Consider the following 18020-nt stretch of genomic DNA (forward strand, 5'->3'; position numbering starts at 1 on the left):
ATGATTTAGCCCATCTCCAAAGTACCATCAGGTAGGTTGCAAATATGGTTTATAGGTCGGAAAGGTGATTTATAAAATTAGCTGCAGTTAACAACTGAACACGCATGTTCTTAATTTGCTCTTAGCTCTTAGCTTTCAGAGCTACCACTTTCTTTCAGGGTTCTTCATTATGATTGTTGCTTTTGAGGCATGGCAATCCCCAATCCCACCACCAATGCGCATGCGCACACACACACTGTAGAGCCACTCCCTCCAGGGCTGTGGTGAAGTACTCTGGCAACAGCCCACCCTCAGCTTAGTGTTCTTAGCACACTCCTATAAACCGGTCTTGCATACAAGTCATGGGAATAACATGTAAACACGTATGTTTAGGTGCTTTGATTCAAAGCACTTCTCACATCTATTGTCTCATTAAATCCTTACAACCACCCTGTGGTGTATGCACTGTCACTAGCACCCTTTTATAGGGGAAGAAATTAAAGTTCAGAGATGTTAAATTCATTGCCCGAGTTCAAGGTGGGAGAGTTAAAGGCTTGAACTAAGACTTCTTTACTTATTTTTAGTTTTATTATTTATATAGAGTTAGATACATATTATTACTTATTATTTATTCTTATTTTATTCAAGTGGTTATAATCTCTTGCTATTATTATTTTAGTGTTCAAATTGTCCTAGATTTGGCCAGTGGTAGCCCCTTTAAGCTGTCTGCTGTGTCCTTTTGACATGTCCCTCTTATTCTTTGAGCTTTCCTGTAATTTCTATCACAACAGGATGTTCCAGGCTCATCTTATACTTTCCGTGCCCCACCCCAGGAATCAGCCATTTCTCTAAGAAGCCATGGGCAACTTTGTGCAGAATGGAATTTAGAAACCAAGATCTGGTGCTAGGTGTGCTCACTGGACTGGGAGGTGACTGCTTCTAGGCACTCTCAGTGAACAGAACTAGGGCAAAAAGTCTGTATCTATATTGATATGTATATCTGTATCTATAGCTATATATAAAGACAAACATACAACCATAGATATATACCATATATATATATGCACACACACACACATCGTTTCTGTATCTAAATTTTAAAATGAGTTAATATTGACACCTCAAATTCTATTTAATTTCCTCAGGATCCATTCTATTCTTTCCTCTTTCTGTATTTGTAACTCCCATCCCCAACAGTGAGAAACCTAGAAAATAAGTAAATATATTGTGGTTAATGTTTTCTGTTCCTCAGAGATCACTGTCCTTTTTTGTCTGTTGTTCAGTATCTTGCAAATCATTGTTTCATACAGATATTGTCCATTTTTTGGTTGTTTTCAGTGGGAGGCTAAATTCAGTCTCTGTTTTTCCGTCTTAGCTGAAAGCAGAGATCTACTAATGCTTTTTTGATGAGTTTTAAATGTCTTGCTATGAATACCTTCTACACCGCATCTTATATGATAAAGTAAGTTTGGTGTTTAATCTCTCAAGCATACCTTCTGAAACCTCGCAGATTCCCTTGTTAATGCTCTCATATTTCATATTTACTTGTTAGATTATTTGATCAATGACTTTGTCCCTCACTAGACTGAAAGCTCAATGAGACATGGCATCAGCTATATTTTTGTTTTGCTCATCACAGTCTTTCCAGCTTGTAGTATGTATGTTTTGTTCAGTGGATATTTAGTAAATGAATGAATTTGCTCTGTCAGCAAAACTCACTGCTATTCTTTTAACACAGATTTCCAGGAAACTTCCAGATTTGATAATTCTCTGTACTCTCACGGTGTCAGTCCCAGGACACCTCTACATGTGCCTGGTATACAAGTCATGGAGAATATTGGCAAAGGGGCACTTTTGTGTTAGACTTGGAAGAGTGCCTTATGTCTCTCCACCAAAGAGGAAGGACTGGTTGCTGGGTCCAGGCAGCTGGACCCCAGGAGCCTGTGACATTCAAGAATCTCCCAGTGGGACAACCAGACCTGGTACAGATCTTTGCAGCAATTGGCCAAAATTGACTTGGTCATTGACTGCCAGCTCCCCTAACTTTGCCACCCTCAACTCAGGACCAACCAGAGAAAGCCAGATATACTCCTCTGACCAATCACATAGGATGTGCTGATTCTAGTTAGCTCACCTCTAGCTTCTCCATGACAACTTCCAACTAGAGCACACCTGAAACCTTTCTCTTTTTTTTTTTAGCTATAAAACTTTACCACTCCTCTGCCTGTGCTGAGCCTCTGCCAAATGCAAGTGATGGTGGCTGACTTTCTTACTATAGCGAGCTCTGAATAAATAGCTTCTGTTCTCATCTGGGTCCCTTTCATTTATTTCCACAGGTATTTATGAAGTTTTTAGAGCCTAGGCTGGGATTTCAAGCCAAGTCTTGAAAAGAAGGGACTGGTTGGAATGGGCAGGGTTTATGACATAATGCTTCTGGAAGGTACAGTGAGGTGAGAGTCTTGAAGTACTCACTTGATGAGAAGTTGTCAGCCTTGAAATGCAAGCAGTTTAATAGGCTCATAGTCTTATTTTCCAGGAGCAGATATTCCTTGGAACTAAGAGATAGGCTATCTTTGTTTGGTGTCAGTAATAATTAACATAGGGAGAGAAAAGTATGCCTGGTCCGAGAATTGGTTAACACAAGGACGGGGAATTATGTCGCTTTCAATTCTTGGGATTGATGAGGAAGAAAAATTATTGTTAAGTACATCCTTGATTTTTTTTCTCTTTACCCAACCTAGACAACATGGTCAGGCACTTGAATGATGTCCTCGCTGGCATAAATAACTTCCTTAGTTACTGTTGTGTTGTACTAACCCACAGAGTGCAAAACCAGGATTAATCCTACAATTTGTGAGGATATTGCTTCTCATCTCTTGTTCCAATAACTATCTGTTGGTGGTAGATATGAGGAGCAGTGAACTCAGAAGGATGCTGAGGCCAAGTGAGGGCTCAGAAGGAACATGCACTTGATTGATTCCCAGTGTCTGCTAGTTGGGGTGGAGGAGCACAAGTGGAGAGTGGTGAAGGTTTAAACTCTATACTTAAGTCTCAAAAATTTATATCTCGATTGAGGTTTGGACCTGCATATCTAACTACTGGGTAAATTTACCTGAATGTGCTACAACCACCTCAATCTGCACATATCTAATATGAAACTATAGTTGCTCTCCTTCACCAAAGCTTTGCTAATTGATGCATTAGATTGGCCTCCTGATCCTTGGCAGCACAGTGTTCCAGGCAGCCATTACCATGGTTCAGAATAGTGCTCAATTCAAGATAAACCTTCTTTGCCATCTGGCTAAGGAAATTTACTCTGATTATGGAATATAGACACCCGCAATGGGGATAAGCAAAGTTGATGGGATGATGGAAACCCAATCTCTAGAAGTCTTAGCTACTTCACTTTTCTTGGCCCTGGGTACAGAAGTAACATCAGAGGCAAAAATTCAACTAGTACTTAATTATCTCAGGCATAGCGTTAGAAACTGGGAAAAATAAAGATAATGAAACTTTTAGACCCTTTTGAATTTATTCTTTGCAATATCCTATTTAGCTTACATTTTTGTGCCCATCTCCCTCGACTTCCTCTCCTTAACTTCCAATATTTTCATTGTCAGATGGTCATTAGGAGACAACCCTATTTACGTGAAGAATTACAGTGTCCATGTAGGATGGTATCTGTGTTTATACAAAAAGTGCTCCCTGACAGAAACAAGGTATAAAACTGATTAATGTCTTAAAGTAACCAAGGGGGTCTCTGCCGGCAGCCAGGATTACTGTTTCCTAGTAGAAAAACAGGTAGAGAAAATTGAGTTCTTATAATAAATTCCGTGACAGCAGCTTAGTTGCAAATGATTTTTTAAAAGTCGCTTGACTGTGCAAACTGGTTTGAGCAGAAATATTTTAATGATGTTTCAAGAGCTTAATGTCAACCATCAGTGTCCAATAAATGAAAGTTACTTTTAGTGATACATCTGGAAATATGATGGTTTTTTGAGCCAAAATCTCTCGAGCTTTGCATAAAATCTGGATTTTTATTTTTACTGTGTGCCTGTTATATAAACTTTTGATATTTGTTATAGACGAAAAGAAGATGAATTAGACACTACTCGGGATGTTGAAAAATGAGTAAAATGTTAAGGCATGTTAAATTTATTGTTTGCTCATGGAGAGAAAGAAAGTGAATAATTTATTTAAGGGAAACAGTTTCACTTAAAGAAAGGGCAATATTTTAATAAGCAGAAAGGGGAAAGGGAATATATTTTGAAAGAGGAGCAACTTCACTGGAATGAAAAATGTAATGTGCCAAAGTAGCTGCTTTGAAGGAGAAAACACTCAGCTGAATGGAAAATTTTGTTACACTCCTGTAAGATCCCAACTTCATCTTCATTCTTATCTGTTTATTCATTTCACTAATATTAATTGAGTACCCACTCTATGCGCTGGCATTGTAAGAGGCATTGACGATGTTTCAGTTAACAAGCACAGTTTCTTCTTTCATGACAATGACGTTTAGTGGGATTTTCATGCACTCATTATGTTAGGTAAAAGGAGCCTTAGCTCTCCGTGATGGGAAACTTGAAATAATACTGGCTTAAACAATTGCCTCATGTAAATATAGATCATCCAGACCTCAAATTTTCGCTCCATCGTCAAGAAAACCCTCGAGCCCTTTTATCTTGCTGCTCTGCCATTCCTAACCAGTGTGTGCATTTAGCTTGAGTCTGTTTTCTTTCACTTAGCATTATGTACCACAATGCATTGTGCTAAGTGAAATAATGTTTGTATTAACAGTCCATTCCTTTTCATTATTTAGTAGTATTCCCTTCCATGAATGTACTGCAATTTGTTTATCTATTCTCCAGTTGAGGGACCTTTGGGTTGTTTTCAAGATCTTAGCGATAAAATTTCTATAAATATTTGTTTACAGGTTTTTGTGTGAACATAGGTGTTCCATTTCATTTGGGTAAATATTTCGAGTGGGAATATTGGGTCAAATGGTTAAGTGTATATTGAAATTTATAAAAGCTGTAAAACTGTTTTTAGAGTGGCTATACCATTTTGCAGTTCCACTAGCAATGTATGAGAGTTCCAGTTGCTCTGCATCCTCATCAGCATTTGGTATTATCAGATTTTTTTCAGTCATTTTATTAAGTGTATGGTAGTATCTTATTGTGGTTTTAATTAGCATTTCACTAATGGCTAATGATATAGAGCATCTTTTCATGTGCCCTTTGTCATCTTTAGATCTTCTTTGATAAAGTATCTGTTCAAATCTTTTGCTCATTTAAAAAATTTGGTTGTTTGTTTTCATATTGTTGAGTTTTGAGAGTTCTTTATACATATTGGCTACAAGTCCTGTGTTAGATACACGATTTGCAAATATTTTCTCCCAGTCTATGTTTATCTTTTCATTCTCTCAACAGTGTTTGCAGAGCAAACATTTTTAATTTTGATAAAGTCCAACTTATTTACTCTTTTATGGATTTTGCTTTGTATCTTTTAGCTTCATATCTTTAAATTGGATTTTTATATGTTAAAAGCCAAATTTATAAAAAAGCAAAGAATTCCTCCTAGCGACAATAGATTATCTACAAATAGCACATTAGTTGTACCTTCTAAATGTGACATTAAACAAGAAAAAATTAGGTAATTTATGGTGGAAGAACCAAGTTAGAATTATGAAAGATGAGACAAGGATTTAATGACATTAATCTTTAAAACATAGAACTAAAGTCTTTAGATTTTGTACAATAGCAGCATGTAAATACATGAAATAAAATACTTCGTGGGAGTTTCAAATACTCATCTATTCATCCAATTATTTATTTTAAAAATTTTACTGAGCACCTACTCTGAACCAGGCACCATATTCTAGAGGCAGGTACATGGATGAATATGATGGGAGACAGAACTTTGGGTAAATAAATCAACAGATTGTAACACCATGTGTTGAGAACTATAGTTGGCGTATGTTCAAAGTAAACCTTGCTTCTTTTTGCACATGTAGTGGTTTCATCACACTTAGCTCAGTTTGCAATCATTTATTTGTGTGACTTGATTTAATGTCTGTCTCTCTCATGGTGTGCTCCAGGAACATAAATATGATATATGTTTTCTTCATTGTGGCTGGCACATAATAGGAGTTGGATTAATGGTCGTTGAATAAATAAAGTGCTTGCTATTGGAGTAGAGAGAAGAGGAGTTGCTAAGCCTGCCCCTGTCAGTTTTGAAGACTTCATAAAAAAGGTAATATTTGAAGTAAGTCTTGAAGCAAGGGGAGGAACTTGCTGTTAGGGGTGGGGGTAGGGCTGGTGACGAAGAGAAGGGCAGCATTCCAGCACTGTACACTCTTAGCCATGGACATGTGAAGTCACATAACATGTGTGGGAAGGACAAAAAGTTGCAGTGGGGCAGGATCATCCTGCCTAGGGAAGTGTCGGGGCAGGAGATGAGGCCAACGTGGAAGCCTGGGGTCAGGCTGGGAGGGAAAGGCCTTGCCAGCCAGGCTAGGTCTGAACTTCATAGCAATGGAGTTACAGGGACTGAAGGATTTTAAGCTTTTAAGGGACATGATCACTTTTGTCATTCTTAAAGAGAGATCGCAGCATGGTGGCTGACTGATTAGTAGAGCAGTTAAGGCTGTTGCTGATGCCTGGGTAAGAGATGATAAGGGTGTGGCAGCAGCAGTAGACATGTTGAGGAGGGACTGACCTGAAAGCTATTCTAGGAGACAGAATTTATGTGACTTGGTGATTGATAAGATTCGGAGGGTAAAGAAGGAGTATTTAATATTTTAGCTCTTCTGATGCCTGAAGAGTATTGTATGTTGGGAGTTAATGTATTTAAAAATTTTTTTCTTGATCAATATGTATTACATGTTCTCTAGAAAATACATAAAGCATAAAGAAGGAAACAAAAAATCATCTATAATCCCAGCACACAGAGATAAACACTGCTGAAATTCGGAGTGCATATCTTTCTATCCTTGTTTTAAAATACATTTTGGAAAAGAGATCCCAAGGGTTCTATCTCCACCCGGAACTCAGAGCCTCATGAACTGCATTAATATATTGAACTGCATTTTGAACCCAAATCATAAGTTTTAACTAAACTATGAGCTGAGGCAATTAAAAAAAAAATCAAGTGAACTAGGAACACGGATGGGAACTTCAGAAGGAGGAATTTCTTCCCTGGAGACGGGATAAGTGGCAGCGCTGACACTTATTAATAAGTACCAGACTCTAACTCTCAGAGGTAGCCTGCCCAGTCCCTGAGGGGCATTTCCAGGTTCAGTTTGATTAATTCCTGTTCAATTCATTCAACATGCTGAGCCCTGCAGGAAGACAGCACCACAAGGAGCGCCTCCCGTGTTCCAAGGTTCTAAAGGAGCGCTGATTATTTTTGCCCACTTGAACCTGGAGCTTGTGTAAACCTGTGTACATAAACGAAGTAAGAAAAAACTTGCTGAGGTTCAGGAGGTGTTAATCAAAAATATGTTGTCGGAGGCCCTTCCAAACAGAGAGAATGGGAAGGAAGTTAAAAAAAGAAAAATAATAAGGATGCTTTTATGTTGAAAGGGGGTAAGGAAGAGCAGAGGCAGGAAGACTCAGAGGGGGCTTGCCTGAAAAGAAGCTCGAAGAATAGAAAGTCCAAGGAGGAGAGAGAGGGGCCTCAAGGATGAACAAACAGAGCCACAGGGGCAGACGGTCCTCGAGCGGGTAGCCCTGCAGGTCAGGTGCGGGCGCAGGCGGGGCTGCGGAGGCGAGCTCCCGGCTCCCGGGCTCACCCGCGGAGTTCCTCCTCCAGACCTCCCCGGGGACCTTTCCTGGTCAACCCGCTCCTCGCCAGCGCCGGCGGGGCTCCGAGTGGAGGCGGGTGGGGGCGTGCTTCTCTTCCACTCTGAGGCTCCGGATTGATACAAGTCCAGGAGAGTCACACATGATTTACAATAAGGAAGAGAAAATCAATACCTCTTGAGAGGTTGGGGGGCGGGGGGCTTCACTGGGGGGAGGGTATGGTAGAGGGTGGGAGAATTATGTCCACTAAAACCCACACCGGATTCCCACTTTCTCACGGAGATCTGCCTCCCAGACTCTCTCCCCTGCTCCATCGTCTGGCCCGCAGTCTGGGTCTTCTACTGCAAACGTCCAGTGGTCCAGGTCTGCCCTGGGTTCGGAGCTCGCCCTGCTCTTCAGCTACTGTTCCTAAGTGCAGCGAGCTTCGCGCGGCCATAGGGGTGGCGGGGAGTAAGATCTGACCGGGGCCATTCCACACTGCCAGGCTTTCCATCCCTCTGCTGCTAGCCAAGGTGAGGCGAGCGGCTCAGGGGGTCGCTAGCAGGAAGGAATCGTTGCAACCTGAGCAAACACTGCTCGTTTTGAACGCTCACTGGGAACGAGCTTCAAGGGCAGGTCTCAAATCCTCCCTGTTCCGCCCGCCGGACTCGGCTGACTCACCCCGCCGGCCAGAGCGCGGGCCCAGGCGCCCCACCTAAGGCCAGGCGGTCCGCTCCAGCGGGCCAGAGTTTGCAGACTTGGCGCTCAGGCTGACTCTCCCGGAGTTGGGTCTTGCGCGCCGGGCCAATGAGCGCGCCCGGCGGAGGGCTCGGCTCCCCCCGCGCGCGCTGATTGGTCCGCGGCCCGCGAGGCCGGGCTGGCCGGCCGCGGCTGCGGGCGGTGGCGAGTGCCCGGCGCGGGTGGGAGTGGCGCGCGCGCCCCTCACCGCCCCCCGCCCGTCCCGCCGCGTCCTCTCCCTCCCTCCGCCCTCCCGGCGCTCCCTCGCTCCCTCCCCGCACTCCCCGGCTCCGGCGCGCGCTGGCGGGGCTCCGCATTGCACACTCTGGGGGCGCCGCAGTGTTCGTGGGATGGGGCAGCGGGCTGCCGCTGGCGGCCGGAATCCGCGTGCAGCCCGGGTGAGTAGAGGCGGGCTTCCCGGGAGAGCACAAAAGGAGAGCCGGTTGGTGCCAGCAGCCCGAACTGATGCGGGGGCCTGGGCCAACCGGGCAGTGGGCTGAGTCCTTGGAACTACCCAGTGTTTGGACAGCCCCCCGGGGGGAGCGGAGCTGGGGTCCTCGCCTCCGCATCCCGCTCCGGTGTTCTGCCTCCGAGTAGGCAGCCAGCACTGCGCGCAGCGTGGGCAGGTCCAGAGGGGCGTGTGTGTGCGTGTGTGTAGCGCTGGCGCTCAGGGGGTGGGATGGAAATGTCTGGAGCTGCCAAGTTCAGCGCTGGAGGAGTCTTTCCCAAGAGTAATTCAGCACCTTCCCAGGGCCAAGCGTGCGTCCACCAGGAAGTCCAGCCTGAGGGAGTTCCCGGGCGGGGAGTGGCGGCGCCCCACATGTTGCTGCGGGGCAGGCGCGGGGCGGGCGGTGGCCGTGGCCTGGCTGCGCCCACCCGGAGCCGGTGCCCCAGGTGCGGTGAGCGGGGGCGCCTCCAGCCATTGCGAGAAGGCGCCAGGCCCACTGACCACCCACCTGGGCGCCTCGGCGAGGGGGCCGTCCGTCCACCCAGCCAGGGCTTCGCCTGGGCTTGACTGGGCGACTGCTTTTCTCTCTGCTAACAGCAGTTCGGTTGATTTACATTTGGATAAACAGTCAATTTCAGCCTAAAACTCTCTATTTGTGGGTCTGACTCACTCTGACCCCCACCACAGTCTCACCATCTCTCCGCCCCTCCCCTCCCCCGCCCGCAGTATCGACCCTACTCCTCTCTGCGCGGTTCAAAACTTGGTGGTTGAACGTGATTGCATCCGGCATGGTCCCTGGCATCTTAAGTATCATAGTCATTTGCCATTTCCTAGGGGACTATAGGACTTGTTATAATTTGAGGGGGGCGGGGCCGGGGGACTTTGGTAGCAATCTACTGGTGGAATAGCACTGGCCTCCCAGAGCGTATGACAAAAAGAATGTTAAGCTTCTCTTCTCCCTCTGGTAACCTACCCAAGGTGTGACCTCCAAAATTCAGTTTTCTTTGTGGGAGGCTAGGGAGCTTAGATTCTCCAGGGGGAAGCTTATTTCTTGTTAAATTGACTTACGTGGCATACACTGTGTTCTGCTCTGCTCTGGCCAGCCATTGCAGATGCCGTGATGTTATTAGAGCAGTTCTCTTAAAGCCATTACATTTTCTGTCGAGTGAGAGGCCTCGAGGAAGCTGCTTAAAATTTTGAAGCTGCACCTTATTTCTCTAGAAGGCATTAATGGTTACTGTATATGTGCTCACGTGTATCAAGTTTGCAAAAGATATTTGTGCAATCGTCCATGAAATGGCTCAATGCACATTTATGTTAAACCCATTTAAATGTAAAGCATCTATCTGTTTTCAATTTTAGTTTCCACCTTGACCAAAGGCACCAGACTGAGACAGGACTTGAAAGAGGCTTCCTTGTTTAAACAGAGGTTTTATAGAACTCCAGTCCTGAGAGCACACAGTAAGCTTTCTGAGCTTGTAGGCACGCAAAGGCTGTTAAAAATTGTGACTTGGTTTCTCAGGGTAAAAATATCCGAAATGCTTCCAGACCAAAAAGGTAGATAAGATTCATGGGCTTATATTTTGAAGCTGTTGACAGTCTTTGTAAGATGAATGTTTATATCAACAGAATGCATAAATGGGGCTGATAACAGGCAAATAATGCCAAGTAAAAAACCATACCATATATTGCATCATGCTGTTCAGTTTACAGGGCACATTAAACTGCTGCTAAATCTGTTATTAAAGTGTCTGTGAGGAAGTCAGATTTTTATCACCCCCATTTTACAGATGGAGTAACTGAAGCTTTCAGAGATTAAGTGAGTTTTCCAAGGTGAATAACAGAGTTCAAGTTTTTTTCCCAGTTTTTCCCTCCCTTGCTCCCTCCTCCCTCCCTCCCTTCATTCCTTCTTGCTGGGCTACATTCTTTGGTGTTTTCCTACTTCTAATTTCTGCACTCTTTTTACTATCAACTCATGGCTTCAGGACCATTCTGTACCAATCCCGAAAGGCTTTGCTCTCTACCAAGTATCACTTAGCTCCCACTAAGGTGTGGGCTGATAAAGATTTAAGGAGAAAGCTAATAATGGTTTTAAGGAACTACCCTTTTCAAAGGGGTATATTATTTTTATTAATGAGTTGTTAAATGTACAAGCAATCGAAACCCTAAAGAATGAGGTCCTAATGGTAGTATTTCAGGAAAGTCAAGTGACTAATAATGGCAGAGATGTTTGAAACATCGTGAGTCTCCCACTTTATGAGCAGAAACTCCTCATAAAGTCTGTAGACAATTACAACGAAGCCCTAATAAATGATTATTTCATTAGTGCCATTCTTATTTTAAAAAGAATTGGCAAAACAGGTTACTTAAATAAACCCAGAACCACTCTGGAAAAAAAAATACCCACTTATCAAAAGTCCTGAAATCCTTGTTAGCTTGTTTACAAATGCAACAGAAGACAGTGATTAAAGAGAAATCATGTTTTTACCTGTATTGCTAGCAATAAGGAGTTTACAGGTATCTGCCTATCTGATTATTAAAAATCCATCATTTGCACATCTGTTTTTGGAAAATTATTGTTCATAGTGTTTATTTGTGACGTTGCATAATATTTATTAAGATAGAGTTAATTTTATTTGCATTAAATAGGTAGTATTGAGTTTACTAGTAATAAATCTTGGTTAAGTATGTGGGCTTTGGGTTCAAGTTCTGGCTTCACATACCCTGTGAGGCTTCAGAAAGTGATTGTACCTCTCTGTGCTTTGGTTTCCTTATGTGTGAAGCATGGGTAATAATGATACCTACCTCATGCAGTGTTTCAATTTATCCATGCAACCATATTTAGTAAGCACCTACTATGTGCCAGTACTGCTCTAGGTGCTAGGGATACATGGACAAACTCCTTGCCAGTGCAGTTTATCTAAGAGTTAATGACATGTTGCATGTAAAGTGCTTAGCATAGAACATGACCCCTAGTAAATGCCCCATGATTGTTGGCTGTTGGTATCATACATTCATTCAGAGAATGTTCACTAAGTGCCTAGCAGAAGCAATGTGGATTGGAGCATATAATGATACATATTTCAATGATACGTATTTCAGTTCAGTTAAATATTCCAGTGGGAGGGGGAACTCCAAGGAAAGACATCAAGTACACAATCAGTTCTCTAAAAGAGACTTCAGTGCAGATGTGTTACGGAAAAAAAATGGAAGGAAATACTTAAAAAATCAAATTACCCATAAGAAAGTGGGGAGTATTTCCCACTTATGGCAACTTATGATGAGAAAAAGAAAGATCTTGTATTCAAGCTCTTTGAAACACTAAATATATAGCAAAAAAATAAAGGGAAGAAAAAGAATGCTTACTTAGATACATGTAGTGGAAAAGGAATATTTGAATTTAATATTTGAATATTAAATTGAGCCCATGAAGGGTGACAGATCCCAGGCACGCTGAAAATGAGATAAAAAGTGAATATGAAAAAAATCTTTGCAATGGATTCCCAGAACAATACTGAAAGATTCTTAAATACTGTGAAATGAGAATTGTGGAAGCACTTGGCTTACCTTATACCAAATATATACTCAGAGATACAAAGAGAACATAGTGTAAATGAATTCTTTGCTTCTGCTTTTGCCATGTGTTATTCCTACACCCAGGCTTTTCAAGAAATAAACACGTTGGAGATAATACATCAGGAAATGGCCAGTGTGCAGGATATTCCAGACCTAATCAACAGACTAGATACTAAATTCCTAAGACCAGATGGCCATTACCGCAGTGTGTTGAAGAACCTTTGTCTGTAAGTGACAGCTCTCTGGGGCGTTGGCTGGCAGCCTTGGGGGGCTTCTGTCAAGGGAAGGGTTTCAGGGAGGACCCTGGAGCCATCAAACCAGATCCAGGTCCCAGTGGACAAGTGGGTGATTATTATTCAAAGCAAACACAGTTTAAAGCAGATACAATTTATTTTGTAGAAAGGGGCAATAGTATATTAGAGTTAAAGAAGGAAGTATGTGTGTGGCTACAGTGTTGTAGAAAATGTGTTATTTTTAAACTTTCAAAAAGCCTGACCAGGTTTCAAATCCCAGTTCCCTCCCTATTTATGAACGTTTTGTTTGGCCAAGGAACAAAGAGTGGAGATAAATAGATGTTTCTCTGAGTGGACAAAGAGGCTCTTTGGGCAAGTAGTTTGAGGATGGTTTTATTTAAACTTTTATAAATGTTTACAGATGGTATGCAGTTCTTACGGGTAAGTAAAAACCAAGCTGATAAAGTTGAACCACAGGAATAACTTAAAAGACAACCTAAATGGGAAGAAAAATAACAGAAGATTAAAGTCAAAATGGAAGATTAAAGATAAGTGTCCTTGGGAAAAGCAATCCCAAGCACATTTATAGGAGATGGTTTTAAATTCTCTTCTCATCAGCAGTCAACATAGCTGGATAATATTCTCTCGGTTTGGATCCCGGGTGTGGACATGGCACTGCTTGTCAAGCCATGCTGTGATAGGTGTCCCGCATATAAAGTAAAGGAAGATGGGCACGGATGTTAGCTCAGGGCCAGTTTTCCTCAGCAAAAAGAGGAGGATTGGCAGCAGTTAGCTCAGGGCTAATCTTCCTCAAAAAAAAAAGGAGTAGGACATAAAATTATGTATTAGTGTGATGCCGTTTTAAAAAAGTGTAGTTGTCAGGGCCACCCTGTGGCTGAGTGGTTAAGTTGGTGTGCTCCGCTTTTGGGCCCAGGGTTTCTCTGGTTCGAATCCTGGGCATGGATGTGGCACCGCTTGTCAGGCCGTGCTGAGGCGGCATCTCACATAGCACAACCAGAGGGACCTACAGCTAGAATATACAACTATGTACTAGGGGGATTTGGGAAGAATAAAAAAAAAAAAAAAAGAACAATATTGGCAACAGATGTTAGTTCAGGTGCCAATCTTTAAGAAAAAAATGTAAAAAAACGTGTAGTTGAGTAAGTTTATATAAATCCTCTCTACCTACCTGTTCATCCATCTATATAGAAAGAAATGAATCAACATATTGACAGTGACTGTCTCTGGGTGTTATGGGATTGCAAATGGTTTTATTGTCTTTTACTTCAATATTTCACAAATTTCCTACAATGAACATGTATTGCTCTTATAAAAAAGCTGTTATGAAAATAAGATGTATTATAACCTTAGATTTCATATAGTCTTACTCTGAGAAAGGCTCTTTTGATTGTCATTTCTATGTCTTCTGCAATTCTGTAGTTGAAAATTTTGCCTTCTTTTCACCCCTGAAGTCCCTCTATGTAAAAGGCAGCATATTTAAATAATTTTTTTGTATTTGGTCTTAGGGAAAAATGTGGCTGAAGATGAAGGCTGGTGCTTTCTTTAGTGAGAACTGGGAAATAGAAAGGGATTCCATTTTTGCAATAACTATCAGGATATGAAGAAGCAAGTTAATGGAAGCACTGCTGAGTCCTTCCTAGTGTGTAAGCCCCGTGAGGACAGGGACCAAGTCTCTTTCTTTTCTTTTTGGCTCCACAATGCTTGCCTTGGTGCCTAGCACATAGCAGTCTCCCAGTACATACTGTTGAATGTTTTGAATGGAATGAAAGGGCTGAAAGCTCCTACAGAGTCGCAGAAATTGAAATAAGAAGAGATCCTAGGGCCCATTTTGTCCTTGAGGTTGTATGATTCACTGAAGTCTTAGCTATGATCTGTAAGTCATCCTGAGATTCCTTGTTGCATATAACCCCTGGGCTGCAAAAGTGGTATGTGTTGGTCATCTAGGATCCTCTGGCTTATTCTTGACTTTTGACCCAGGTCCTGCCGCTTGCTTCCCTCTCTTATTTCATGTTGTTCCTGTGTTTTTAGACTGGAGTTTTGTTTCTTTCCTTGGCTCTGGACTTTATCTTTATCTTGGGTCTGGGCTTGAATTCACCACCTTCCTTTCCTGCTTTAGTGCATATGATCCCAGTGAGCTCTGGCCCTTCCTGATAAGCTAGAATCTTTGCAAGATAAAAATATGTACCCAAACTATTAAATATTAACAATTGACTATTAGCACCAGATCCCTAGAAGAAACCTAGGAATCCTTGTATGTTGTTCTCCAACATCAGCTTAATAAGGTGCTTATGCAGTAGTATACTTGGTATTGTCAGAAAGAATCTTAGCAGAAGGATGGATGATTTTATCTTGTTATTATGTAAAATTTGGTGTATATGTGACTGCATGCAACTTTTATTCCTCAAAAAAGACAGACGTGAAGGACCCAGATAGGAGCCCTCAAATGATTAAATCAAGCCTCAGGATTGTGGATGAGGATTTGGGGGAGGTGGCCATTATCTGATGACAGAATATAAAGTTTTCTAGTTTGGAAAAATAAAAGCTCAAGGGATAGGACCGTTGTCTGTCCGTTATGAAGGTTACTGCAGAGCCTGCTAAAGGATCTTCTTGGATTCAGCTGCTCTAACTCCAAGACTACCATTGGTCACCTGTGGCACCCGTGTAACCAGAAGGCTATAGGACAGGAACCACTGCTTGCCATCCTTTGTAGGAGTCCTTGTAGCAGTCCACATAGCACAGCTCAGGTGTGAGGAGGTGAGATCCACACTGACAGGTGCGGGAGCCATCCTGGCTTAGAAGCCTCATGCCCCCAGAAGCTGATATCTCTTGTGACAACTCCACAGACAAGCTTCCAGGATCCCATAAGGGATGTACCCAGTTTCCAGAATCAGGACCCTCCGAGAAGCCCTGAGTATGAGTTCCCCATCAGGTAATTTTAGTTTTCTCTCAATCTACCAATTAAGGATCATAGTTATAACTCGCGACTAGTTACCGTTAACTAGTAACCTAGTTGACATTTTTACCCTTATCAGGTTGCTACAGAAGAAGAGCTAGGCAGATACCAGAAGTCAAATTTTCACGCACACAGTTACAAATAGAGTGAACTTGGATTATTTTTCATGAAAATAAAAAACTAGAACTAGAACTCATCTGTTGGTGTTTGAAAGCAAGGAGTTTTAGACAGAAAGTAATAAGCTCAAAGACTATGTAATACCCCTGTCTCCTGTCCTGCATTCCCACCTGCTCATCCTTACTCTCTTTTTTGCCAAGAGGGGATGCAGGCTAAAATTAAAAATAGGTTCAAAAACATTTTGGTGTATACATGAATGATTACCATATAATGGGTTGTTAGGTGAAATGAAAGTATTGGGTGTGAATCTTCATGTTTTGATAGACCTTTTAGAAGCCATAGATGTAAGAAACCATAAACCCAGGATTATTCCCCTATCTCTGCCATTTTTTTTGAAATCATGATTGTTACTTGAATTATCAAAACAAGTATCTTTAAGCATTCTAAATGCTTAAAGAACAACACAGTTAATGTGTTTGAGTGGTGGGATTTGGGGTGAACATTTTCAAAAACGTATTTCTTAGTATTTTTATACCCTAAAAAGCAGGAGAAATAAACCTCACATTATTCTCGTCTCGCTTTTTTCCTTTTTAGTACCCAATAGTATAATAAATTAGCAAATGTGCACATTATTTAAGTTTCCATCAAGACATCTAGAAAAACTAGTTCCTTTATGCCATTAAAGCAATTTAGATAATGTATGCACTTACTTGCACTTATAAAAAGAGCATTTATTGCTCTCTGCTTTTTATTTGCAGGATTCTGCCTGTTTGTGAGGGAATATGTCAGTTTTCCATTGGCAGAGAGGCTGTGTGGAAGAAAGGATAGAGGCCTGGGCTCTCCCGTGTTGTAATCCTGGCCCCACCAGTTGCCAACCGTATGACCTTGGGCAAGTTATTTAGTTTCCTCCAGTTTAACTGGTTGCCATTAACTAGCTGGCTGACCTTTAGCAAATTAGTCACCCACTGTCTGGGCTTCATTTGCTTCCACTATAAAATCAAGAGGCTGCACTAATTTAAATTCCCAGATGAGTAGGAACCAACATATATTTTTTGACATTTAAAACTACCCATTAAATGCTGATCTAATAAAATAGTTTTGAGCAACTGAAAGTGTGGCATAATGTTGGTATTTAGACCAAACTAAATTAAAAGACAGAGTTCTTGACTTCTAAGAGCATGAGATCCATAATAAATAATTGAAAAGATGGAGCACATCTCCCTGGAATCTTGTTGTGTAGATTTTCACTGTTCTTTGACTTGATTATCCATGTGGAATACATTTAATTTCTTAGAATTTTTCTGTCTTGAAGAGAGAAAAAATCAACTTTCAAGTGTTCTAAAAATATTACCACTTAAAAATACTGACTTGAATAGAGGTAATATTCTGCATTTACGTGGTGTCTTTCCGTACAAGATCAAAGGAAGGGTATTAGAAGTACATGGTTTTTCTTTTCTGTATAACTTCATAGAAGAATTTTCTTTTATGGAGTTCTTTTAATTCATATTCCCAATCACCCAACCGAGTGAATTCACAGAAACTTTTGTAGGCGTTCTGACTCGTTCTTCGTCAGGAGTGTCCTTCCATCCATTATTTCCCAATTGATAATCCTTTTTATTCTTCAAGGCCTAGTTCAAATGCAGCCTCCCCAAGGAAGCCTTTTCTCCTGATTCCCTGGTCCATGTAAATTTTACTCGTTTACTTATACCTGCATTTTGTACTGACATACTGTTTTTTACATCCTAGCTTATTGTTTACGTAATGTCTTATTTCTCTTGAATGCTAGCATGAGTGTATTGTCTTGCACAGAGTAAGCTCTCAATAAATATGTTGAATAGAATTACAACTTTCATAGAGAAAAAGCTGTGAAGATTGGGGAGAAGGGGGGAAAACCATAAAAGATTGGTTTACATGGAAGGGATAAGTTTTGTATATTATGACAACTGCTGCCTAATTTTAGTCTTTGGATGCCCATGAAGAACAAATAGATACCACACACTGTGACTATTATCCTCAGAGACACTTCTCTACTTTGGTTTCCTTAGGAATACCTTCTAGGTACTGAGAGTCTTTACGGAACAGACCCTAAGCCCCACATCACCATGACCTAGGACTTGGGAAAGTTAGCTCTGCCATCTTCGCAGGTGGAAGTAAAAAGGTGGCTGCTTCACATT

At 41.7% G+C, this 18020-nt stretch overlaps 1 protein-coding gene across 6 annotated transcripts in view; it reads left to right on the forward strand.

Annotated features, from left to right (window-relative positions):
• The first annotated feature begins 8512 nt into the window (after positions 1–8512).
• LYPD6 (LY6/PLAUR domain containing 6) overlaps positions 8513–18020 on the forward strand; it is a 127537-nt gene continuing 118029 nt past the window's right edge. Inside the window, exon 1 of one of the 6 annotated variants that reach the window (XM_008531828.2) lies at positions 8513–8896. Coding sequence is in view for 3 of the 6 variants with exons in the window: in XM_008531806.2 (XP_008530028.2) it covers positions 8849–8896 (48 nt within the window). In the remaining 3 variants the exon portion in view is untranslated. The remainder of the gene's footprint in view (positions 8897–18020) is intronic. The other 5 variants (XM_008531806.2, XM_070579705.1, XM_008531799.2 and 2 more) reach the window with 5 other exon arrangements.

The sequence above is a fragment of the Equus przewalskii genome, chromosome 17, assembly GCF_037783145.1.
Source record: "Equus przewalskii isolate Varuska chromosome 17, EquPr2, whole genome shotgun sequence".
Taxonomy (NCBI): Eukaryota; Metazoa; Chordata; class Mammalia; order Perissodactyla; family Equidae; genus Equus; species Equus przewalskii.